The sequence below is a fragment of the Phalacrocorax aristotelis genome, chromosome Z (genome assembly GCF_949628215.1).
Source record: "Phalacrocorax aristotelis chromosome Z, bGulAri2.1, whole genome shotgun sequence".
In the NCBI taxonomy this organism is placed as follows: Eukaryota; Metazoa; Chordata; class Aves; order Suliformes; family Phalacrocoracidae; genus Phalacrocorax; species Phalacrocorax aristotelis.
This window is the reverse complement of record NC_134311.1, coordinates 44,653,824-44,681,376: the sequence shown is the minus strand read 5'-3', so window position 1 is coordinate 44,681,376 and position 27,553 is coordinate 44,653,824. Positions and strand designations below refer to the sequence as shown.

The 27,553-nt window shown below is 38.1% G+C and overlaps 1 protein-coding gene across 3 annotated transcripts in view; it reads left to right on the top strand.

The window, feature by feature from the left end:
- Positions 1-27,553, top strand: part of FOCAD (focadhesin) — a 138,089-nt gene that overhangs the window by 46,715 nt on the left and 63,821 nt on the right. For all 3 annotated transcript variants that reach the window (XM_075079255.1, XM_075079253.1, XM_075079254.1), the window contains 4 exons: positions 12,644-12,748; positions 13,159-13,260; positions 13,791-13,921; positions 15,438-15,564. In XM_075079255.1, coding sequence (XP_074935356.1) covers positions 12,644-12,748; positions 13,159-13,260; positions 13,791-13,921; positions 15,438-15,564 — 465 coding nt within the window. The remainder of the gene's footprint in view (positions 1-12,643; positions 12,749-13,158; positions 13,261-13,790; positions 13,922-15,437; positions 15,565-27,553) is intronic.

Genomic DNA, 27,553 nt, shown 5'->3' with positions numbered 1-27,553 from the left:
ACCAAATGTATCTTAGCTACCGAAGGATGTTTAAGGTACTGAAGAGTTGTTGTAATGAAGGAGGAGACTTTATATAAGATGGTAGCTAAGGTGCCATTCTGTATTTCCTCCATAAAAAACCTCTCAGAGGAGGAGGTATAATTGCTAGTTGTCTCCATGAGGTGGTAGCTGAAGTACAGTAACGGCTTCCATGCAAGGCCTTAATAACCGATAACACTCAAGGCCAATGTTTTAGTAACAACTCTCCCAGGCAAAACATCACTAATAGCTACAGGGCACAGCAGACCACAAAAAACAACACCAATCTTTAACAGGGACAGTAAATACAAGAGCATGGTGCAGACTGGATAAACTAATACTGAGAACAGAGTCTATGCTGTGACCAGCAACTGTTACTACCTCAACGCTTCGTGCCCCGCTAGACACTAGAAGGCTGCCTAATTCCTTGTGATATCTGTATCCTTGCTTCTTAAAAATACGTGTGTAGTATTTGTCTGCTTCAGTACTGAATTCAAGCCAGAATTATGCAGTATGCTTATACTTACCTACATAACCTGCGAAGATAAATGGGGATATCTGGAAAGGGTAATAGGTAATGCATGAGGTGTTACACAAAAACAATCATAACTTATTTGTAACATAAAAAAAATGCAGGGAAGAGAGAAGTGTTGCTTCAAATTTCAGATGTGCCATGAACACAAGCTTTATTTGCTTCAGTTTTTTTGTAAATTGCTTTCTGTCTCAAAGAGTTATCATACTCTGCAGTACATGAGTTGGAAAAAGATACAGTTTATAGGATATGCTCTTTGATAGCTTATGGTGCTGAGCACTGTAGGGAAGCAGTCCAGAATGTTCTTGCTGTTGAACACATACTGAAATGCTCGGTTAAATCAGGCCCATTATATGGTGCTTTTGGACATAACTGTATTTCTTAAGCCGGAGAAGTTTTTACACCAGGTGACAGCTTCATCTGTTGTGGGTTGTCTGCTGTTAACCTTTTATGTCTCTTCTGAAATCTCTTTCAGGTTGGCCTTTTGTTTTGTTGTTTTGTTCTATGAGTGTGTCTCATAATGCAATCAAATTGATACAGATTTGGGAACATGTGATTTCTTTAACACTTTGTTCGAATTTTTTACATTTTAACTTTTCTTTATTATGTAGTTAGCTATTCTGAGGATTAGTTATTTTATATTTATAGGCTTAAATTATGCTAGTTCCAGGTTTTTTGTTTTCTGTTTCTAGACTCTTGAAATTTGTTAACCTCTGTTTTAAAGATAAGGGTTTGGTTTTTGGATGGCATGTGGAAAAGGTAATTTGACTCCTGTTCAGACACACAGTAACAGATTGAAAGGTCCAGTTTTCACTCTGGAGAAAATGGCAGGGTTTTGCTGTAGAATTGCTGATCAGGACTGTGAGTGTTATGTGGGCATGGAATAACATGCAGAATATGTTTATTTACATGAACTGTAAGATCACTGCTCTGAAAAAAAGTGTGAAATGTATTATTTACACCTTAGCCAAACCAACTGTAACATTTCCAGGAAGTGTGTAACCTCCAAATGCATTTAACTCATTGTGTTTCTCACTACAGACTGAGGAAAGAGACACATAAAAATACTTTGGAGAGAGGAATAAAAAAGGGGAAGGTTTCATTGGTCTTAAAAAGATTTTTCGTTGTGGCATCTGTAGCTTAGATTTTTTTTTTGGTGTTTTTTTTTTTTTAGTCTGGAAGAATCGTAGAATGGTTTGGGTTGGAAGGGACCTTTTAAAGGTCATCTAGTCCAACCCCCCCCTACAGCGAGCAGGGACATCTCCAACTAGATCACATTGCTCACAGCCCCGTCCAACCTGACTTTGAATGTTTTCAGGCATGGGGCATCTACAACCTCTCTGGGCAACCTGTTCCAGCATTTCACCACTGTCATTGTAAAAAACAAGTTCCTTGCATCTAGTCTGGATCTACATTTTTTTAGTTTAAAACCATCACCCCTTGCCCTATCACAACAGGCTCTACTAAAAACTCTGTCCCCATCTTATAAGCTGCCTTTAAGTACTGAAAGGCTGCAACAAGGTTTCCCTGGAGCCTCCTTTTCTCCAGGCTGAACAACCCCAACTCTCTCAGCCTTTCCTCATAGGAGAGCTGTTCCTTCCCTTAGATCATTTTTGTGGCCCTCCTCTGGACTCACTCCAACAGGCCCATGTCTTTTCTGTGCTGGGGTCCAGAGGCTGGATACAGTACTCCAGATGTGGTGTCACCAGAGCATTGTAGATACGGATGCAGTATACTGGGAAGAGGTATAGCAGTGAAGAGAAAATTGCAAACTAAACTGAAGGGTACAGTCAGCTCAAGCTGTCTGCAGCCATCTGTAGCACACTTCAAACCACAAGTAGCCATCAGCTGAATTGAAAAACATCATTGGATGATTTGCAATTATAGTACATCCATGCCTGTATGCAAATTAAATAGGGGTGTGTCATGCTTTGGTCATTTTATTGTATTTTGAAGTGCCTGGTTTGTCCTGTGCATGCTGCTATCATTATGCTAGTGTTGTTTTGTATGGTATTCCATTTTAGTGAATACACAGGTTGCAGGTTCAAGATGACAATGTTTATACAAAGCCTGAACTGCAGTGTTGGTATTTGCTTTAGGAAGAACTTGCAAGGCTATACAGCTTATCTACAGTTCAAAATAAGAACATGATCTTCTTCCTAGATAGTCAGTTTTGAAGTATTTATTCAATGTCCTTGGTATATTCCTTGTTGAACTGTGTGTAGAACAGCTGCCCTGGGGTGTTCCAGGTATGATATCAGTGGAAATACTGAGCTGCCAGAGTTAGAACTGAGTCTTCAAAGTTAGGCATCTGGTGGAAATGTGCAAAGCGATGTGCTTTTTGTTCTGGTCAGGATATCTTTTCCCATTCGCTTTGTCCACTGGTTCTTTCTTATTTTCTTAGAATGACTGTTATTTTCTTGCACATTAATTAATTCTTTCTCTTAAACTACAGATTTAAAATTATTCCATTCTGTTATAGCTTAGTACCTCTTCCAGAGGATGGTTAAATAACACAAAACAGAGGAGAATTAAAAAGCAGAAAAAGGCGTAACAAAACATGAACAAGTCAGAACCTCACAGTACTCTGCTCAGAGCAAAAGATTATTTCTCAGACAACTGTGGTAAGAGGGCACTTGGAGCTGGCTTCCTTTTAATTTGTCACCTGCTTCTTGTCACTTGGTTTAACTTAAGATACCAGTGCTCTGCGTTTTTTAAAAACTTACAGAGAAAAGAACTGGATCATAAAGGCTCTGGTGGTCTGTGGCAGGGAGGAATAATTATATTGCACTATGAGCTCCTAGGTTACTTTTCCTAATAAGGTAAAGCTCCAAACAACCTATTCTAGGAGAGCCATTTAGCAAATAGTGGTGGTATTGCTGCTGATCACCAGGTATAATGGCATGCTCTAATATTTTTGCAATGTGCACGGTGTAAAGTTCATTCAGTAAGTTGTTACTTAACTGTTTTGAAAGTGGTAGCCTTAAGCATTTTTTAAGCTTTTCTAAACAAGTGGATTTATGCTTTTTAACTTAAATATGAAAAAACCTGAACACCCCACATTTTCTGTGTTGAAAGGTAAAGGAAACCAGAGATTTGAATATTGTTTCTAAAAGTGTAGGTTAGTATTCTGAAGTTTGGATATAGGTTTACCGTGGCATTCCAGTTCACAGCTAGATAAAGGTTTTCTGCACTACTAATAAAGCTAAGGTTTCTGTTAAGACGTGTTTCATTCATGAGTTCATCATCATCAGAGGTCTGGGATTTTGGCTATATGCACTCTAATGGTTTTGAGGGAGCATTGTATGAAGTGCCTCGCCAACTAAGACTTTTTTTGACCAACTTCATTCTATATAGTATAGAAGTAGCCTTACAGTATGCTCTTTTAGCCCATTCTAGAAAGTTCTCTTATTGTTCTGGATACAAAGCTTTAGGTGCATGAAATATTGACCATATTACTTAAGTAAAAATTGGAAAGCTGGTAGCATAAAAGTAAGCAATCTCAGTGTCTTATCTCCAGAAAACAAAAAGGAGCCCTTTAATAAGCAGGCATGTTAGGAATAGGATGGTATTGCTGGAAAATAACATTTCTTACTTCTTACATGCTATTTAGAGCTCTGGTTGAGAGGAAAGGTGTAGCTAATCAATGACAAGGGGAAGAATGTAAAACTTACAGGTAATGAAAATTGTGATCTGACTGTGACAATGTGATCCTAAGATAGCAGTCAGAAATGAGTCTTCCGGATGTATTTTCTGTTGTAACTAAAAGAGACAGGTTTTTGAAAGAAGATGCAAAGCTTAAGGTAGCTTATAGATGCTTTGCTGACCTAGACTTTTTTGACAAGGTAGTTATTAAAGCTTCAGTTTCTTACTTAAAGTGGGCAGCACCTAATTGTGTTCAAAGGGCAGGAGTAAGCAAAATGAATTGCACTTGTGTATAAAAGGAAAGCTGAGCTCATGTAGAACCATCTGTGCATCTCTTCTCTAACTTAGTTTCTTGTTGAAAATCTCTTCCTGTAAGTCAGCATTCAAAACTAGTGTGAGTAGTACACCCCAATTATGAGTAGTTTAACAGGTCCACTAAATAGCTATAACCAGGGGTACATGCCACAGGCTTTGTAAATGACTTAATTATCCTCTAGGAAAAGGGTAGGTAAGTTACAGCTATGTTTTGTGATGCCTGCAAGAGACATAGATCTGCCCTATCCTGGGAAACTTTTCTGGAGTTCTGATCCAAACTGCTGCAAGTAAGGCAGTTTTCTTGTGAGTAGCTACCCGTTTAAAAAAAAAACAAACAAAACCACCAAGGTAACTCCAGGCTTTTTATTGTGGGTTTCCTGTTTTTGTCTGTAGACTGTCTCTAACTTGGTTTTCTGCAACAGGGCTTTGAGTTGTATGATGAATCAGTGACACATTACAGAAAGAAGAAAAGCATAACGCTTTGTTTATGAACTATTTGATATAGTTGTTCAAAATCTAATTTGGTAGTCATTTAAAAAAGCAATAACTTGCTGGAAAAAAGAATTACTGAAATAATATGGCACCTGAGCCTGAACTCTGACTGTAGGGAATTCCTTTCTGAATTTCATTGGAGTAATCTGGAATAGCTCCACTCACTTTAAATGAATAGTTTTAGAGATAAATTTAAATGCAAGTCAGCAGACTCTACAGACTAGACAGATATAGGCAGAGGAATTTAACCCAAAGTTGCTGATGTTTAGCATGACATGAGTGGGTTTACCTACTTTGTTTGTTCTGCTTATTTTAAGCCAAAGATTTTGTTCCCCAATACAGTAGATACAATTGGTGGACACAGCCTCTTGAGCTAACTGTGGTGGTCTGACTACTTCAGAATTAAGAAGCCATTCAGGCTGGTGAAAAAGTCCTTCCTGGCATTGGGAAAAATGGCTCATGCCCAAATGCAATGAGAAGGTGAAGTTCAAACTGCCTCATATTTTCTCATATTGGATCTGGTTTTAGCTGAGGCATTTTGGAGTAATGGTTTTAAACACTATGGAAGAAACTCCAGAAATCTTTTTAAAAGGCTGACTAATGAAGAGTAGTACACGGGCTTTTAGGCTGTCTTAAATCAAATTGCTGCAGAGCCTGCACTGACACGTGCTGTTCATGAAAGACTTAATATAGTCCTTCTAATTGGATGAATTTTCTTGTGCAAAAACTGTTATTACACTCTGTGTGAAACCAGCTGTGCTGCAAGGGGAAGAAATTAAATCATCTGACTGAGAGGTCACTGATGAATAGTAGCACAAAATCTATCACCATTATTAGAGGATTATGGGGCTCTGGAGGTCATCCATTCTTTTCTGGTCTTTCAACTGCTGGAATGAAAAATTTTAGTGGTAAGTGACCCCTTCTGGGAAATCCATCTGAAGATGCATTATTTTGTGTTCTTTGGGGTCTGGGATTGCATTAAGAAAGAAAATAAAGGTAAAATACATTTTTATTGGGGTAGAAAACATGTTTAAGGATACGTTGAACTGGATTTGGTGTGATCAGGTGATGTCTGATGGCATTGTTCTATGTCTGATTATGTGAACTTTGGAGAGTAGCTGTAGGGAAACAGTCATAGTCAAATCTTGTGGACAGATTCTTTATGGTTGAAGCTTATTGGTTACGATCTCCTGGAGTATATGAAACTTGAAAACCTATCTTATGCTCTGTAAAAAAGTTCTGATTTTTGAGAAGCTTTTAGAAATAGAACCTTATACTGATTTGTGTGCTTTCCTGAAAAACATGAATTTTTCGGTACTTTGATCGTGCTCACTGGAGCAAGAAATGTCAGAGTGCGGAATGGTTTTGAAAATCTTCTCATTTCACTGCCTTGACTACTGGAGAACTAGACTGATGCTACCTCTCCTCCAAAATTCAGCCTGACATTTCCCAGAAATAAAACCTGGAACCCTGTAGTGACATTAATTTCCTGCCTTTTGGTTGGCATTTTGGCGGGGAGCTGGTATGATCTCATAATGTTGTAACTGACCCAAAAGAACCCTCGAGTTAGGCATGCCAGCAAAGAAAGTGTGGTGGGAACAATGTAAAGTGATACCTACATTTAGAATTTAAAATGGGGACAACATATATTAATATGTATTTGGATTATATTTTATTTGAAATGGGTTTTTCCTTTTGCAGGTGACTTTACTTAGCTTACTGTTTCTGGGTGTCTTTTATTCTTTGTTCTGACACAAGGGCTGCACGAAGACAATTTCTCTACAGTAAAATATAAGGAAACATGAAGGAACAGAAAAGGAGGATTATCTTCCTCACCTGCTATCCTACCTTAGCTTGTGCTTTTGAAGAAGAATAACTGTCCTGTGGTTTAGAAAAAAGAAATCAGACCACCAAATTGCAGAGTATGAGAACCTATTTATGAGACCTATTTATAAATAAAAACATTTTGTCTCACATGTTTCATCTTAGTTTAAAAAGGAGAGTTATTGACATACTAAAGCATCATTTTTGAGGTGCAAATTAATTTTAAAAATAAAAAATATAATCTTGAAACCCTTCTTCAGTTTGCTTATGACAGACTTCACCTAACCACCACATTCTCTGGGATTGTGGAGGATGCGGAAGGCAGTGTTGATAGGCAGCATGCCTCTCCCTCTGTGGGGCTGCTTCCTACCTACTGGGAGCTAATGAACTGTTATATCAGCTTTTTGGAGCTGTGAAGCCCATGATGAAGATTTAGCATAAATTTTATATTGAAATTAGTCCCAGCATTGTTTATCCATTACGTGAGTGAGATAGAGGAGCAGCTTTGCTGTTCTAGAATATTTTGGGCTTTTTCCTAATCTTATAATCTGAATTACAGTTCAAAACAAGTACAGCATACAGGACAATACCTTTAAGGAAATATGTAACTGGCCTTAGAGTAGCACATACTTAGTCTTTTCCTGAGAATTATGTAAATCAAACATAGCATCTGTTTACTAGGTGTTAGTGTAAAAGTCATTGTAGAGCTTTGATTTTAGTACCTGTTCAGTGTTGAATAAACCTCGTAACTAGAAAATCAATGCGGACACAGGACTTGAAACTAACTTCTCATCACAGCTGATGAAGGCTAGGCCCAAGCAGTCTGACTTTAAAGGGTTTGAATGCATTTGCAACTAAGGGTTATGAATATAATTAATTTGGGTTATAATTTATTTTGAATGTCATTCAGCCTGATTGCCATATGCATAGTCCAGCGTAGCTTCAACTGAGAAAAATGCAGGAGGTAGCCTTCTGAATAGGGAACTAGTTTAAGGCCAAATGGAGTTGCGTAAGGCCCTGTCTCTGGCGAAAAGAAGAGGCACTATGGGGAATGATCAGAAGGAAGGAACATAGGTAAGGAGTTTGATGGTTGTAAGGATATATCTGACATATCTACTGACATTTTATATAGCCTTTTTGTCCAGCTCAGGGTAAACCAACGGCAGCATTTGTCATGGATAGGTATGGTTTAAAGAATTAACAAAACCTTCTTATCCTCAGAGTTGAGAGTCTTCCAACCATGCTGCTGCATACAGAATTTCTGGATAATATTTCTAGAAGACATTTCTTCCCTGTTCACACATTGTGTTAACAGTTGTATGGAAAATAATCATATCTCAGTGGAGGAACACACGTGTCCTCCCTGATAATTTTGGGACTTAAAATGGTGATGCAAGTTGCTGTGTTAGTGGTAATGATTGCCACCCCCAGACATATGGCATGTCCATTGCTTGCTCATCTCCCTGCACTTTACCTTGTATCATTCAAAGGTACAGGTGACATTAAATCAGGCAATTAATTTTTTTCTTAACACTTAAGGTACAACAGCTGTTCAGAAATAAAACTGCTTCCATCTATCAAGTTTCCTAGCTTCAAGGGGATTTTTTTTCTTCCTGTATTATTTGGTTTCTGTGTAAGCTTCCCTCTCCCTAAGGCGTGACATAACCAAAACAGGTTCTTGTTCTTGTTGAGCATTTGATACTTAAGTCTTCTTTTGGGTTCTATTTAATTTAATCAGGAATTAATTTTAGTTGTCTACCTGTGTACTAGTGAACATAGTTTTCTCTTAGGCAGTGCTGATGTCCCTTTGGCATGGGTAGAGTGGGGAATACAACTGCACAGTGCATGGGTTAATCTAAACAAATTATAGGTGGGGAGTGGGAAGGACATGTAGGGGAACAAATTAAATGTCATGTTTTGAGTGAAGGTTTCATTTTTCTGGTATTTAATGTTAACCCAGACATCTCATTACTGAATTCTCACTGGGACCAGAATTTATGTTAATCAAACTCTGCCATGTGCTGATGAGTTTCGAATTACTTGCTTCCCCCACCTGCTTTTGTACTTCAAAGAATATTGTGATAACAAGGAGTACTCCTTATGCTGCAGGATTTATAAAGTATTGTGATGGTGGTCTTGAAAGTGTGACCAAGCTTTCTGAAGACAATTAAAGTAGGAGGAATGTTCTGAGTAAGGCACACGATGGGATAAATTCAGAGAAGCCCCCAGGGAGTGGGATTGAGGAGAAAGATCCTGATTGCTATGTGTGTCTGAAATTGCAGTTGAGCTGTGATGAGACTATAGACGGGGGGAGGAGAAAAAAAAAACCCACAACTTTGAACAGAGAAGAAAAGGTAGTTCAGAGAATTACTGAACAGCTCCCTTCCCCAAGTTACACTGAAGCACTGTTCCAAGGTGATGCTGTGAGGCTGGTTGTATGTGGACTCACTCCTTTGACTTCCATGGTGGTGATCCATGTGATAGGTCTGAAAGGAGCTCGGGGTTTAAAAAGTTCTTACTTGTTGTCATACAAGAGATGATCTGAGAGAATCTTAAGAACCACGAGATACATTGCATCTTGGGGAGTACGTTACTCTATTTTAGTCTTTCTTCTACAAGACTGTTTATTTGGGGTGAGTTAAGTTTTTGGTGACAGAAAAGCAGATTTCAGAACAACTTACAACGAACCACCCCTATTCTGGTGAAAGTCAGGTTTATGGCCACTTAAACAGGAGGAGTGGTATCCATCTCATAATCTACCTTCAGTTGTTGCAAAGTTGATGTCACTTCACAGTTAATGGTAATTTAGAAAAATGTCAAAATTACCTCCACCTACAACTGTCTGGGCTACTTTGGTCTGCTGAGACAAGATTGTTAGATTGGCCTGGGAGAGTGTTTGTTAAGAATGCTGGTGGGGAATGTTCATGCTGGGGCAAGGCGCTGGAGAGTATATGATATAAAACCAGATCTTGGTGAGAAATTTCTCACTTAGAGCTTTGTGTATTCAGATGAGTTTTTCTCATCATCACCTTGTATACTGACCTATGGTATAAGGTATGCACAGTTAGATAAACAAATAACCTCCACTTCATTATCTCCGAAATCCTGAAAATGGATGTATTTTATTACACATTAGCTTTTGAAAACTACAGTTGCAGCCTAGATTCCTAGAAAAGCATCTATACAGATTTCCAGTCTTCTGTTTGCATAAATCTATGTCTTGTTGTGATATGTATAAGGCAGGATGTTTAATTAACTGTCGTGGTTTAGCCCCAGTCAGCAACCAAGCACCATGCAGCTGCTTGCTTGCTCCCCCCTCGTGGGACAGGGGAGAGAATCAGAAGAGTAAAAGTGAGGTAACTCATGGTTTGAGATAAAGACAGTTTAACAGGTAAAGCAGAAACTGCGCGCGGAAGCAAAGCAAAACAAGGAATTCATTCACCACTTCCCATGGGCAGGCAGGTGTTCAGCCATCTCCAGGAAAACAGGGCTCCATCACGCATAACGGTTACTTGGGAAGACAAACGCCATTACTCCAAATGTCCCCCCTTCCTCCTTCTTCCCCCCAGCTTTATATACTGAGCATGTGGTCATATGGTATGGAATATCCCATTGGTCAGTTTGGGTCAGCTGTCCCGGCTGTGTCCCGTCCCAGCTTCTTGCGCACCCGGCAGAGCGTGGGGAGGTGAAAAAGTCCTTGACTAGTGTAACTGCTACTTAGCAACAACTAAAACATCTCCGCATTATCACCACTGTTTCCAGCAGAACTCCAAAACATAGCCCCATACTAGCTACTACGAAGAAATTTAACTCTATCCCAGCTGAAACCAGGACATTAACCCATTTACAATTTATGCTTCCTGTGTATAAAATTTTTAATCCATCTAATAGAAGAAGTCTTGCTCCTATTATTTATAAAATTAGTCATTATGTGTATATAATTGGTGGATTGAATGTTCTCTTTGAAATATTTCTGCTCCATATGAAGTTTTAGCGTGACAGATCCCGCCTCTTCTGTATTTCTGATACCTTATTTTTATTTTGCTTATCCACCATTCAGTTTTTATGTAAAAGGTAACTTAAAATTTAATTTGTACATGTTGTAACTTAGCCCCACACAACCGCTTGCTCACTCCCCGCCACGGGATGGAGGAGAGAATCGGAAGGGTAAAAGTGAGGAAACTCATGGGTTAAGATAAAGACAGTTTAATAGGGAAAGCAAAAGCTGTGCATGCAAGCAAAGCAAAACAAGGAATTCATTCACTACTTCCCATCGGCAGGCAGGCGTTCAGCCATTTCCAAGACAGCAGGGCTCCATCACATGTAACGGTTACTTGGGAAGACAAATGCCATAACTACGAAAGTCCCGCCCTTTCTTCTTCCCCCAGGTTTTTATGCTGAGCATGATGTCCTATGGTATGGGATATCCCTTTCATCAGTTGGGGTCAGCTGTCCTGGCTGTGTCACATCACAGCTCCTTGTGCAGCCCCAACCTACTTGCTAGCAGGGTAGCGTGAGACACAGAGAAGGCCTGAATGCTGTGTGAATGCTGCTCAGAAATAGCTAAAACGTCCATGTGTTACCAACACTTTTTTGGTCACCAATCCAAAACACAGCCTCTTCCAAGCTACTGTGAAGACTCTTAACTCTATCCCACCCAAAACCAGTACACAACAAAAGCTGGAAGACTTCCAAACTTGTCTTCTATCAAAAGGTCTGGAAGGGGAGGGAGGGTGCTAGCTAGAAGATGCTTTCAGTTTGGAAAGACAGGTGGGAAAGCAAGGCTGTGTTAAACTTGTCTTGAAAGTGCTCCTGTGTGTGAAAGTCTGCTCAAATGAATACTACCTTAAATTCTCAGTAATTTTTATTGATTTTTGCTTTGAAATATTTATAGTAAAGCCAGTCCTCTGTCTAGGCAGATGAGGGGGTGGTGACTACTTCTACAGATGGTAAACAACAACCTTGGGAAATAGAGAGAGGGAGGGAGACTAGTCAATTCATTAAAAAATATGGGGAAATTTTGGGTTATAAATGGATTTATTCTATTTAAGAATGTCAAGTAGTGTTTGGAAAACTGGAAAAAATAATGTATTTTACTTAATTCCTTAGGTATTAAATATGGATTCCAGAACAAAGTTTTTTAAGTTTGTGGAAGCATGAATTTGGATTGTTCAACTGTAAAGCTAGTGATGTCTTGTAGAAGAAACAGTATTTTTTTGGTCTGTAATTTGGAACCAGTAATAAGAGAGGGAATTACGCAAAATCCCAGAGTTCTTGGATTTTTAGTCATTATTCTTGCTGTGTAGTTTCTGTGGACTGAGGCAGACCTTTGTACAGTGAAATATTTAATCATCTGAAAACAGTTGCTCATGTAAAAATGCATATTGAGAGAATGTGGTAGCAGAATTTCCCATTAACAGGTTTTTGCAATAGTTTCTTATTGATTTGGTAGGTATTTTAATTTATCATTTTTAATTACATCTTCCTTTCAGTGTGCCTGTAACAGAATTTCAAGTAAAATTAATTTATTGTGGAAATTTGATTAGATTATTGCAGTGGTTACAGCTTAATATGCATAACAAGGTGCTTTTCAGACGATAACTTAAAAATTGTAATTTTTGAATTACATTTATATATGCAATCCTATGAAATTACAAACTTCAGAATTTTCCTTTCTCTTTCATACTAGCAGAAAGCATAATCAAAAAAGGTAGGAGTTTCTAATATGTTTTGACAAGCTCACTGTGTTCTGTAAGAAACTGTGTTGGCAGCCTAGCTCCAAGTTTTATTTGCTGCTTTTGCTTTGTTTTATTTTAGGTCCCAAATCTGATTCCAGTTCTGATATTTAAATTGGGAAGACCCTTGGAGCCTGCACTTTACAGGGATATTTTGTATACATTGCCTACACTGGGTGTACACAAGGTCAGAATGAAAAATTTTTAGTAAGGCAAAAACTGCATCAATGAGAGGTCATTTATTTATTAAAAAACTTATTTAGACTGCACAATGCATAGCTTACTTAAAATAACTGATTTGTAAGCTTCAGCATAACTTTCTAATATTTTGTATGTGTTTTTTGTTTTAAAGAGTGAAATGTACATTATGCTTTGTCTGCATTCTATCATAGTTTTATATATATACATGTATAAGAAGATGCTTGTGGACTCAGTATGCACTAAAGTTTTTCAGAAAATTACTTCCAGTTTTTTTCTGACATTGCAGATGGACCATAATCTCCTTGCTGTACTTGGTTGTAAAATAATGATTTGTAGATTAGTCTTCGTTCTTGGACATAAAAAATAAGTGAAATTTTGTTTAAAAATTTCTTTCAGGTTTGTGTAGCTCAGATTCTACGTGCCATACACATGCTGGGGAGCATGCCAAAGCTTAGAGCAATTGCTTTGCGACTGATGACATCCTTATGGGAAAGACAGGTTGGAAAATTATTGTGGTGTCACTGAGATAAGTATAGTCAAAAAACTTCGTTACCTCTAACTGAGGAAGGAGATGATTAACTTTTGAACGTTGCTTATACTAGTGTCTCATTATCAGTAGTATAAAGTAAATGGTGGAAGTGGTGCCTATATTGATTCTGTTTTAGTGAAAAATTTCAATAGTACATATTTCATGAAACCTGCTTTTTGTTCCATCAAGTGTCAGACTGGAATTAGAAAAAAAAAATTGTTTGAAGAACAACTTGCTGCTTCTCATAATGTGCAGTAAGAACAAGACCTTAGTTATATGGCAATAATTTGCTTCTCTGTTTATAAAGTAGCAATAGAGATTTGGTCTTCAAAAGCCAGTTAGATCTCAATGCAGCATTAGATTCCAATAATGAAGAAAACCTATGCATGGTCTGCAATAAAAGTGGTAATTAGAAATCATATGAAGGGGCTAGTAATTGAAAATCCTGTCACCAACTTTTGAAGGTGTGTTGATAATTTTCAAATTAAATCTTCTCTAGGATCGAATTTACCCAGAATTGCAGAAGTTCTTGGTGATGTCTGATATGACCTACTTGTCTGTTGACAAAGATGCTCAATGGGAAAAGCTGATTGCTAAAGCTGCATGTATAAGAGATATATGTAGGCAGAGGTAAGCACAAGTGTTATCCATCTTATGTCTTTGTAGGGAAAAACTTTTTTTTTGTTCAGAAAAGTTGCAGAATTATTTTTACCTACTCTTATATAAATCGTGAGTAATATTTTTCTGGTTGCATGAGATACCGAGTCAGGCATTGCTGATCTCAGCAGCTAGTAAGTTTTGGGTTTTCTATTATAACTTATACAAAGCACATGTAAAAATGTTAAAATGTCTTCATCCTGAAACAAAACATGCATCCTATACTGATCCAGAGTAGAAACCTAAAGCATATCACTTCCAAATTTTAAGAAGAAAGTGGTGAAACACTTTGTCATATGCAAATTACCAGTCTTTATTCAGATATAATACTGACCACAGAACACAGTTGGACAAGTCTAGCTGGACAATATATTGATTCTTTCCAGCTCTAACAATCCATGAATATCAGTACTTGATGATAATTTACAGTCCCTGTAAAGATTATTTTTAAACACATCATCAATTACTTCCTAGTTTTATACGCACAAAACCTTCTTCTCTTTGTCACCTGTGTTTTGGGTTCCACTTTTTACTTACCATCTTGAAGGTCAGTTACTAACAGCTGGGAAGATTCATGCATCTTTCAATCATAAACTAAAAAAAAAACTTCCTAAAGAAAATACCCTTTCCTTTACCTTTTCAACCTTCTTTAATTTTGCCAAACAGCATTGTTCAAGAAATTAAAAAAAAATAAAAAAAAAGGGGGGGGGTGTGACAAGAAAGAAATCTCAATGCAGCAGTAATATTCTCTTTACCAGGTAAGTGGTGTAGTTAGAGTTCTGGTGTATGTACATTCTTCGTGCATTTAGAAATTATTTGGAAGAAAGTGAGAGCAAATAGAGGAAGGCTAAATGTTCCGTGCATATAAATCACCTAGCCAGGTGCTATTTACCTGTTTCTTACAGAAACAGTGTGAGGAACTGCTGAAGCAGCAGTTGACACCTCCCCCCCCCGCCCATTAAAATGGATAGTAAAAGACTGGAAAGCAAATAAGCAGCCCGTGCAGTCACTGAAGGAGAGACAAATGACATTGCAGCAACAAAAAATTTGGAAAAATGTTCTTATCTGATGTTAGAGGGCCAAACTCTTGCTGACAGAATCTCCACCAATACGCAGTAATGAATACTTCTACAAGACTACAACAAAGAAGCAAAGAATAGTGTCTGTAATAGCAGATGGGATTTTTCTTCTCAGTCACTTCTTGAATGATGTGATCTTTAGCATACACAACATCCTTGGACAAAAACTTCCATAGCTTAACCACTTGGTGATCTTTTGTTTGGAACTTGATGCCTGCTGATTTAATTCTCTATGTCAGTCAGCCATTAGAGGTGTCTTATTATATCCCGCCTTGTATCTTTCATTTCTTCCCAGTTTTAGTCTGGTTTAGTTGCCACTTAACTAAAACCAATAATTAATTTTTGGGTGTAGAATAGAACTTGTATTAACTCATGAACATTGCCTTGTGTATTCATGTTTTTTCCTTTAGGCCATATCAGCATGGAGCAGACATGTTGGCTGCAATTTCCCAAGTGTTAAATGAATGTACGAAACCTGATCAAGCTTCACCTGCTGCCATAGTGTTACAGGGTCTCCAGGCTCTTTGTGAGGCTGAGGTAAGATTAAATTGGCTTGTGCCTGTGATTCGTATCATACTTGTGGATCATGGACTTTTTTCCTAGTTGGCTTTTTTTTTTTTTAAGAATACACTGGATTGTTGCAGATTTTTTTTTCTTCTGACAAATTGAATTCCTCTCTTCCAACATCAGTTAATTGTTCCAGGGAAATAGTACTGTGAACTTCTACTACAGCAGGTCAACCCTTCAGTTCATGGGTTTGAATTTTAGGTCAGCTTTGCAGTTTTTTCAAAGACATCCTTTCATGCATTTTTCCTTGAGGTTTGAAAAGCACAGCTGTTTTCTGATTGGCTGAAAAGTATCTAAATGATCTCATTTTTGATACCTTCTTACTGGCCTGCTCTGCTGGGTTGGATTCACATAGTGTACTGGATAGGGAGTGAAATCACTTGTAGTGGGGAGACTTCTGTTTGACTCTAATGTATTCATTACTTCGCAATGAAGAGGACAAGTAATCACTGGAACATGCTGCCCAGAAAGGTTGTGCTGTCTCCATCCTTGGAGGTTTTCACATTCCTTTTGGATACAACTCTGAGCAACTGGGTCTGATCTCATAAAGACCCTGATTTGAGCAGGAAGTTGGACTAGAAATATTCTGAGGTCCCTTCCAACACAAATTGTCCTGTGATCCTACAATATTCCTGACTTAGGAGCCAAGGCTTTTTTTTTCTACAGTGACATCGCAGATGTGGTGATGCAGGCAGAGATACACTGTGAATCACGTTATAGATAAACTGTGGGCTATGCAAGCCATCTGAGTCAGTGGACTAATGATAGCCTGCAGGAATATTTGACAACTCATTCTCTGCCAAACAGCAATTTTAAGGTTATCTGCTTCCTTACTTTTAGTGCAGTGTTTACTGCGGTGAGGCCAGTCCAACAAAATCCAGCCATTACCACATTATACATTTGAAATAATGTCAGCAGTTCAAGAACAACATAGTAGATGCCTGGCAGTCCATAGACATTAGTATTCAATATAGTTAAAAAGCTTCAGACAATGGCTGCTAAGAACCAAGTTATGGTATTTACTGTGTTTGCTTTTGGTATGAAGTTTGGCTCTTAAGGCCATGTAGATTCTTTGAATGCTGGCATCAGTCAGTATTTAAGTGGTGTTTTGCCAGGCTGGATTAAATTTAGACTTTGTTTCCTGAAAAGAAGCAGGAGCTAGGCCTATGATAAATGTCACATCCTACTATAAAAACCTTACTTGAGAGCAGACATACTGTACCACTGTTGAGAAGTGGAAGGCTGAGGTAGCTCCAGGTACTCAGGGTAGAGGAAAGGAAGGAAAGAATAACTTTGTGGAGAGGTACCAAATTTTTCCTCTGCTAATTCTTACAGGCCCTCCTCAGCTTTCTTTTCTTCCCCAGTTTCATGCCAATATAATGTTCTGGAAGACCAGATCTGCCACCCAGGTGAACTGAAACTTTAATAGAGAATTCTCTTGTGGTTTGGTAAACTGGGTAACCATTTGGGTTAAGTCATGCAGTCTGTCCCTGATTTAGTATTTAGACTCCACTTTGCAATGCAGAAACCTTAAAGGGCATAATCACAGAGGCTGGTCAGACGGTTTTGTTTTGGTGCTTTCTCTCTCTGCCACTGTCTCAACAGATAACCATGGGAAAGCCATTTAATGTCTTTGAGCTTTTCCATGTGCAGCTGCTTAGATGCAGGATTTTAGCGAGCACCTAATTTTCAGTTAATTTCTGCACCAGTATAACAAAGTATGTTTTCATATGTGTAGTGTTGACATAGTAGATGATGGAATCCTATACACCAAGTGGCTTTGTCAAAACTGAGTTCTGAGAGCCTCAGAAAAGCTCCTTTGTAAAAGTAATGCTATAATAAAACATGATTTAACATTGATTTTTGTTGTTGTTGTTGAACATGGTAAAAGAATAGTTTTCCATTTTGTTGACTGCAGTAGTTTTTCTGTGTAAATATAATGGCTTTACCCAAAGTATGTACTACATGAATAGCCTTAAAAGTATTAGCTTAGCTTTTGTGGGACTTACAAGAAGGTATAGCCCTCCCCTGCTCCTTTTTTTTTTTTTTTTTTTTATTAAGTAGGTATAAGAAAAGGCCTTTAATGAATAGCACACAGTGACTTACACATCAAAAATGTAAAAGACACACAGTTCTTGACAGGTCACATTTCCTATTTCTGGGAAAATATTTTGGTTTTTTCCCCAGTGGTTTCAAGAGAAGCCAGCGTACCTCCATTTATCCTGATTTCATGAATCAAGTACTGTATGCAAGCCAAGAAATGTTCAAGAATGAACATAGTATTTGAATGAGCATAGTATTTGACACCCCTTTCCAAGCTTTTTGTGGAAGTGGTTTCCTGTTGTTTATTCCCTCAGTCCATATTGATTTGATATTGATCAGGAAGAAAACAGCATAGCAGAGTAATATAATGAACTGAAAAGTTGTATGAGAACAAATCATGTTGACTAAGTTTTACATTTAGTAGGAATTACTTTAGCTGGATGTTGTTTAAATGGTGTACACACAAAAACTGTGTTCTTAATATGGTGAGTTTGTGTTGAGGTTTTATCAGAGGAGCATTACCTTCTTCTTGGGCTCAAGTTTCTGCGAGTTTCATTTTCTCAGGTCTGATTTACTCCTCATTTTCTTTTTGCCTTACTTTATAACCTTGGCCTACTATGTAATTAACCTAATTTCTATCTGAGCTCTTTAGCCATTAGTATAAGTGCAGTTCCTTACCCATGCAGGTCTCCTGTTGAAGGGAGCTGCCAGGCTCCCCAGAGAGACTGTATTTAGGTAAGGCTTTTTTCCACATGCTGAATGAGTGAGTAAAATAAGTTGACTAGGAACCTTATTGGCCTGCATTCAGTCTGACTGGTGTGGTGAACACCCACTGTCAGAATATTTGCCATTTTACTTGATTTCCTGACTACCTATTACTGCTCCTAAAAGTGCTGCTGCTTTTTTTTTTGTTCTATATGAACTGTGTGATTTATGCCCTCACTGAATGAAAATCATGTTACCAGCTCCACTTCCAAGTCAGCTACCAAAATCCATTTCACTGCATCTTCATGGTGCGATTTCTGGTTTTTGAAAGCTGGAAATGTCAATGTTAAAGCTGTCAGATGCCAATGGAATGTGGCAATGTAAACTTAATTTTTACTCTTATGAATGCATTCTGTTATATCATAGATTAGTTTGGGTTGGAAGAGACCTTTAAATGTGATGTAGTCACAAACAGTTCCTACTTTTGCACCTGCTGCTGCACCCAAAGTCTCTCCATCTTGGAAACATTCACTACAGTGGCAACTTCATTTTCTGTCACTTGATCAGTATGTGTGGCATACTAGTGTAGTCTAGCTGGTGTTACTGCTACAAAAATTCACGGATACTATCCTTCAAAGTCCGAACCTCCCCGTAAGAGGAAGCAGAGTATCCAGAAAGTTCCCGAAATAAAACTCAATAGCCACAAAGTCACTATTAAGCAGGCATTCTTTATTACAGCGCTGGGCAGCACTGGGGATTGCTCTACCATGAGTGCTCCAGTGATAAGGTAAACTTCCAAAGATTATATGCTATAAAGTCATACATAGTCATAAAGTTCCCAAGGATTCATTAACATATGTAAAAGTTCAATCTGCATGCATAGTTGTCTTTTAGTGGTCTTCGAGGGTCCTCCAGTGGTCTCTGATGGTCTTCCTCACCTGTCTGGTGGTTGAACATTGGGTTTCCTTTGCCTATATATAGTCATTGAATTAGCTCATCAGTCCTTTGGCCTTGGACTATCACAAGACACTGATTTAAACTAGTTCCTGGGATTTAAACTAATTCCTGGAGTGCTTATCTTGGCACTGATATCCCGAGTCTGAGTCTATGTTATCAATGAATCCAGAAGCTTATTCAAGATCTTTTTAATCCTATCACACACCAAGTGGCATTCTTCAAATACCTAAAACTGTCTTTGCAAGGGAGGAAACCACAAGAGGACAAGGTTGCTTACAATTAGGTCTGAGTCAGGGACCGTCAGGGGTTTAGTCCTTTCACTACCATGTTGTTTTTTTCCCTTCCTCTCTCTACTTTTGCTGTCCCAAGCTTTGCCATTTTATATATTTTGACACTTCATTTGCATTTTTCCCTCAGGGCTTGAGCAGAATTCTAACCTTGTCTTCTTGTTTTGCTAAAAAGATAGCTTTTGCACTTTTTCTAAGTAGTGGTGTATAGCGATAGCTTGAGGGACACTGAATAGGTTCAGGAAGACTAAAGTCATCAATGTATTTTAGGTAAAGAAGTTACTATTTTTTCTATTAGAAAAATTTTATATTCTTCAGAGCACACAATGTGACTTGTAATTTTAATAAATGTTGTCTTAAAGTTTGTGATTTAAAACACTAACAGTGGCTTTTAACCTGGATGTTACTTCCCCCATTTGGTCTCCAACTTCACGTTGGATTCATTGCAGACACAAAATAAATTAAGGAAACTTGTCCTCCAACTACTTATAATCTGTTAGTAGAAACTGGAAAGCTAGTTGTGTAGTCCAAGAAAAGAATCTCCATTTTGTAGCTGAAATTTCAATGTAAGCATTTTGCATTTGAATGTCGACATACTCTGTAGACAGAATGATCATGGCCAAACTTTTTACTATGGAAATGGCATTGAGAAGTGCTTCAGATGTTAATGCCCAGGATTAATAGCACTTCTGCCTCTGTGGCAAGTCAGCTGTTTTTTGAGTATTGGGCAAAATGTGTTTTGAAAAGAAGATGGTTTTATTTACTCTAATTTGTTTATATATCATATTTGTCCAGAAATGTCACAGGGGCAGCCAGGGTCATTTTTCATTATCACAGTGTGTGTCAGAGTCCAATACTCTCTGACTGAGTTATTTTAGATATTCTGTGCGTGTGGGGTATAATGCATAATATCAGATTTACTTACATGAAGACAGCTGTTACACAGGGTTTCTGATTCAGCAGTGATACAAAATATACCGAAAGCACAACACAAATGTAAGTTACACTCAGCAAAATATAGCAATTGCCATATACGATCACAATACCAATGTGATTCCCATTACTGGGCTCTATAATATGCTCACCATCATGATGCTGAGTGTCCCCAGTCGCTAGGAGGGAATATGTGGGTTGAGGCCACCTCAAGCCCATTGAAATTCTTTTGTTGGCCGTCTAGTGTTTATACTCTATGTTGGACTGAGCCATGTATTCATGCCCCCATATGCTGATCTGACTCACTCAGGGGCATGCTCACACTCTTTTAATGAACTGGGGAGAAACATTTACACCATTAGTTGATCCACTGAACTGTTTAAAGATGTATATCTAAAACAAAGATTCACTTTGTGTTGAGAAAGTTTCTTTTCAACAGCTGGGGTCAGTCCCACCCTGCACTATTCTCTGAGCTTCATGGTCACATCACCTTTGCTCATCTGAGCCTTCCTCCATTGTAGGGGTTTATTGGTCGTAGCACTTACAGAAGGCAATAGTATGCCCTTTACTTTTTGCAAGTTGCAGGTATCTCTGTAGCTGGCTGTTAAGTGTAACACTTTGCAGTCGAGGATGTGTCTGGTGGGTTTTGCTGCAGTTCTATGTTCTGGAAAGATTCTGATAGGTAGTTTAGATGTGATTCTGAATTTCAGGCATTCATCATAAAAGAGGTGGAGCCACTCTGCAATAAATGATGAATACAGTATATTGACTTGGCTACTGTCATGTTCACTGTCTGGATATACTAATAGAGTTTTAAGGTTTTACCAAAAAGCTAGAAAGGAAGACCAATAATTCAAGAGTAGGTACCTGAGGATCATTTTGAGACAATGACAGACTGAGGAATCTGTTTTGTATTTCTGCTGAACCTACTGGACTGTGTTAATAAAACATGCAATTGTATTGGGCTACCCTTTTTGATGTTGTGCATACTCTAGGAGAAGTTGTTAAGGTTGTTAAGAGGTGATGGAGTTGTTTAGAAAGCTGTTGAATGAGACCCATTCCCAGCTGTGTTTTCTAGGTTATTTGAAGACCCCAGTTCTGCTTAAGTTATTTTTTCAGAGTGCCAGAAGTTTTGAGCAGTATTAATATGTCTTGGCTTCAAAAAATCAAGACTAAAAACCCTTTTCTCATTTGATATGTTGTTTTAGGATAGAAAATGCATAGACTGTAAGATGATGGCTGTAGCACGGTAATCACAGGGAACAGTAAGCTATGCCAACCACAGTCAAAAGCCTTGAGAGCTGTTACACAGGTGTTGTGGTCTGTGATTCACCGAAAAGAAGAGGAATTTCATAACTTGCTTTCATTGAAGGAGGTTGTGATACCTGCAGATATCAAAGGGTGAACCCAAACAACCATAAAGAGCTAAGAAATGTTACTAGAAATTTTTGGACCTATTATTTTACAACCCTTAAACTACCATTTCTCCTTACAAAGCGAGTGAAATAGCCCCTGTGTAGCCTAATCCAGTTGGCCCTCCTTTGTGGGGTAGGTTGTGCTAGGCGACCTCCAGAGGTCCCTTCCAACCTAAGTTATTTTCTCAATCAAGGATTCTGTGATAGACATGGTACCTCAGTCTTGCTGAGGTTTGGTATGCGTGGACAGTTTTCTCAGAGGAAATATTGCTTAAAATGATGTGCTTCTCTGTCTTGTTCCCCCCCACCAGATCAGAAGTAAAATTTTATTTAAATGTTGTTATTCCCTACTTTTTCCCATGATTTTCCACCCTTTCAGGGCAGTAGGTCACCTGAAGCAAGAGTGTTTTTTCTCTCCTTGACATCAGTAAAACTTATCTTCTAGTTTTTCCCCTCTAGCAAATATGTTTCCAGTCAGTGCTTTAACCAGCAGAAAGCTTGCTATTTTAAAATAAATTTTAAAAATAGCAAGAAGACACAAATGTAAAACAAAATGCACTGTACTAGAAGCACTGAGAGGTTGTAAGTTATATGGTTGTTAATGTCTCAAGATTACAATGATAAGTCAATTTCAATAAACCCAGAATGAAAAAAAAAACAGAGAACATAAAGATGAAAACAGGCTTAAAAAGAACTTTTATCAGACACCAGTGTGTCTAGATCTGAGGACACATACTTTGTGATTAGCAGTGATTCTTTTTCGGCAGATAATAACTGGCATATCAGTGTCATAAAGTAATGTTCTCTTATCTTTCTTGTTTCCTAGAGTGTATTGTATTTTCAAAGACAGCTTTGCCCAACTAAGCAATGCCTCTGCGATCACAGGGTTTTTCCTTGGCAGTTCATGACTAGCAGAGGAAGTTCATCACAAGCTGTTTATCACAGTCACCTCTTTTTCCAGAAAAGACATCATGTCAAGGTTATTGCTGCTTTTGTAACATTTTTGTTTGTTTACTTTTTAAAAATTTTTGTGTAAAGTACCCCTCTCTTATCTTCCCTGCTGTTCCCATTCCCCTGCTCCATTGGTTCACAGTACTTCATTTGGTAGGAGGTTTTCTGTAGGACTACCATTATGTTATGGGTCTAGGAAATGTCTTCTGAAAGGAGCCAAAAGAATTCTACAGTCGTAACCTTTTACGAGTTAAAAAAAATTATTATTTTTTTTTTTAGGGAAATTGAGTGTTACAGCAACTGAGGATAAAGTCCATTAATGACAGGCCAGAATGCATAGCTATGCTCAGTGATGGTTTTTGTATCCTCTAGCATCTGTATTTATTGTGTACCAGATGATTTTCATCCAGGTTAAATCATGTTCCTTCTTCAGATCAATTCACCAAGTTTACTGGGTTATTACCCAGTCTGAAGTCATATGAGATCCGCTTAGTTGTCAGCAGTGTTTGGACAGGTAAGACGTACTGTAAATTCTCCTTTATCTCAGAATGCAGCAAAAATGTTTAAGTTGTGGAATACTCCAAGATGCACTTTAGCTAAGACAAAAACCACACACACTTGCCCTTCTTAACAAATCTCTCTTTCTAAACCTGTCCCTGGCTACTTTTAATGAATTTCTTTCTGTCCTAGTTTAAAATTGAAGTAGAATTTAACAACCTGAATGAATTCAGATTGGTTCTGTTGTCCTTTGTAACAAAAGAAAAAAATTTTTTCTTCATCTCCTAATACCAGCAGTGTTTAAAATGAGAAAAAGGTGACTTCCTGCAAGCTCCTGTGCTATTAACTGAGTATGCAAGAGCAACGCGTTATTTTTTTGGGGAAGCATGTGAAGTAAACGTGCCTTATATTGTGGCAGAAGAGAATGTAATCATTTGAAGGATATGTGTTTGTTTTCAAGGCATCCAATGAGAAATGAAACACACAAACGCACACCTGCCCTATTTTAAAGGGGTTTTTTGGTATTTAGAAAACTTCCTCTTTCCATTCATAAAGAGCTATAGTTTCAAGAATGGTAGTATTTTATGATTTCTTGATGCAGCAATGCAATTTTTCAAACATTACCACCTTAGCTGCAGAGAGCCAGAACTTGTTTGGGACTTTTTTAGATTTGACACTTGGATGTTGGATTATTGATTTAAGTTTTCATGTTTAAACTGGCAGGTGTCAGAGTGGCATCTCGTAGGGCCATCTGGTTTAGACCGGGAACTCTGTTGCAAGCGTTCTTTGCAAAAGCAGAAACATTCTGGGTGTTGTTGATAAGTTTCTGGATTTCCATCAAATTAAAGGTCCTCTTATCAGAACCAGCATACAGTAGGAGGGTTTTAATTTTGTCAGAAATACCAAAAGAACCTTGCTTAGTGGCTCTAAAATGTGATTATCTAATTGAATGCCACTTAAATGACAATATTATTACTCAAACTATGATAATGTCTTTGCAGTTTGCGGCTTCATTGAATAAGGTTTGATATAGGCTGATGCTTATTTTTGTCACTGTGTTGAACAGAATGTGAAGTGGGGTTAGAATTCAGAACACTGTGTCCCCAGTGTGGTTGTGGATCCTGAAAATATGACTAGTTCCTTCATACAGAGCTTTTTGAATAGGTGCCAGAATAATACGTGTCTTTCTAAGCTGAGAAAAAACTTGCTTTGCAGAATTCCACTGATTCTTAACTATGTTGTTTAGCTTAATGCACAGTTATTTAACGGGGCTCTGGTGAAGATGATCCTGTGTTCAGGTGAGGTCCAGAGTGGCACATACTGAGAAGACAGGAGAATGCCTTAGACAAGATTGTCCTTGTTCTGTCTTTACAGTTAAGACCTGTCATGCTGCTCAGTCCTGCCAGCATCTCAATGTTCTGCAGTACTTGAGCCTTCAATTCTTTGAGCTTATTATCTATGTAAGACTGGAGCTGCACCCCTTTCAACTTTGGACACTAACTGATATCATGCATCTGGGATTTTGTGTCTCCGTGCTGGCCAGTACCTCAAGACCTCATGCAAATTGAAGATTCTTTTTATTTCCACCCGCTTCAGGGCTGCAGGTAGTGGCAGTGTTACGATGAAGGGTCAAGCCTGAAACTTTGCTGGCAAAATTTTTTGATGGCTAAAGCACTTTCTTTTGTTTGAATCTCCTTTTATTTAAAAACAAACCCCCTAAATACAAATACCAGGAAAGCAAATAAAATGGTGGTGTTTATCTTTTGCCCTCCAAAACAATACAAAAGCAGTGGTGAGTGAGAAAATGGAAACATTTGATTGTGAAAGGCTGACAAAACCCAAAAAAAAGTGTGAATGTAATCTTAACATTTTTTTGTTTAGTATGATCCAGTGTTTTTTTCTTAAGGAGTTAATCCCAAGTAATACAACTTGTTACACTTGCTGTATTTTGGGACTGTGTATTATGTTTGGTATGCTGCAATCCTGACTGAGAGAGCATGTTGGCAGTTGCAGTCTAGTAAGACAATTCAGTGCGTGTTGGGCATTCTAGAGACCGGCAAGTCATTGATGACAAAAACAGAACAGTTAGAAATTGCATACGCTGGCAAATGTATATTGCTGTACTGAAGAATACATCTTTCTGCAATTAAATGATGCCTGTACTCTTCAATAAAATGTTTAGCAATGGGAACTCACTTGAAAACACAGGCTGTTTCTTTTAGCCTGTAGAAAAATTGAATTTCTGCTCATCTTCCACTTCTCCAGATAGACTAATATAAATAGATTTCACATCAGCAGTGTGTTAATACAATCTCCGCCATTAGTATGAATGTTTTATAAATACAGTAAAGCAAATACATCGCTTCTGTTTGTGAAAGGAAAAAAAATCATTAAAATTGTTTTATGGTGAAAGTATTTTGGTTTTGACAAAACTGCAATACTATTTATTCATTACAGTCTGCTAAGAACTAGATCCTGTATGGCACTAATACCGCACTTAGTGAGTATGATGCTTACATGTACATGCATATGTGTGGAAAACAATCCTCAGTGGAATATTGTGTAATATACTGTATGACTGTTCTAATACTGTTGTTGTTTATGTGTGACTTAATGGAGGACCAATGGTTTTGGCATACCAAATATACACGGTCCAAAACCACTGTGTTGTTTCAGTGTAGCTAATAGAAGGCATTTCATGTATGTTGCTCCTGCAGATTTCACTTAGCTCCATCTGCCATGGGGATTAACACTGAAAATGCTAATACATCTAAGTTGTTCCAAACAATTATCACAGAACGCAATTTGCCATTGCTTAGGCATGGTATGGTTATCTGATAAATCTGAAACTTCTGTTAGGTTGCTGCCTATTTTTATAGCCTTTTTTTCAACTGTTAGCTGAAATTGGAGAACATGTGTGAAACTGTAGAAAAGAATGAAATGAAATACTCATGGTTAGCTAATCATTTTGTAGTCTTCCTAAATAACAATGTCAAATGAGTCCCCATGAATACACAACTTCATTTCTCTGCATATTATTGGCGTATTTTCTGTTTCCAGAGAACTAGCTCATTACAAATTTAAAATTTCTGGATGGTTAGTTTAGTAAGAACTTCGAGTGCTAATAGGTATGTCTGTCTTTCTGAATACTGGAAGAGATATTTTCATATTCTTGCAAACTGTATTTTGAAAGATGGGAAAGAGAGGCATCGTTTTCACTTGCAATGCTACCAGACCAGGTGTTTCTAGCCATCAGTGGTCATTACCATAGAAACATACTCATGGGTTAGCTATTCGTGTCTAAGCCTGCATTGTTATGGGTTTGGCATTTTTCTTTGTTTTATTGTTGGGGTTTTGGGGTGAGGGAGTTGTTGTTTGTTGGGGGTTTTGGTTTTTTGGGTTTGTTTGGGGGTGGGTTGGGTTTTTTTGGGTTGTTGTGGTTTTTGGGGGGTCGTTTTGTCTGTTTGTTTTTGCTTTGTGTTGCACTGGTTTTGTTGCAGTGGAGCCTGAGGTCTGAAAGACAAACGGTAGCAACAGATGGATTCCAGCCACAATTATCTTAGGTATGGTGGAAAAATCTGAAAAGTTAAATTCTCCTCAGGGAGCAATGTGAGGTTTGACCAAATGCTGCAGGGAAATTACTTACTTTTTCACTAGAATACATGGCTTCTTACAGAGAGGCAGCATGGGCAACTGGAAAAATCTCACGTGGAAAAATTAGGAAGTTTTAGTTCTGATAATACTGCCTAGTGAAGCTTCCTGTGGAACTCAACTACTTCTTTTTGTATAATTCTTCAGCTAGAACTGTACCACTGGCCGAGCATCTTCCAGATGTTTTTCAGTGCCTAGAAATGCAAAATGTTGTACTGACTGCTCGTTGAGCTGTCATGCAGATCTTTAAAGGCAAAAATAAGCCTGCTGAGGCTTATTTTTATCCAGGAAGGGCTAAGTAGGACCAATTATGTTTCACTGCGGTGCTGTAGTTAGGGTAATAGTGTAAATGTGTAGTCATTATTTTCTTCTCTCCATGAAGTTGATTAAGTTGTATTGAATAGCTGGATGGTAGTTACAGCGTCGTAGTCTTTCAGTTTTATAGAAGGCAGGATGAATACAGAAGAAAACACTAATTGCAGCACATGATTTCTAACTGTTAGAAACACTCTGAACACC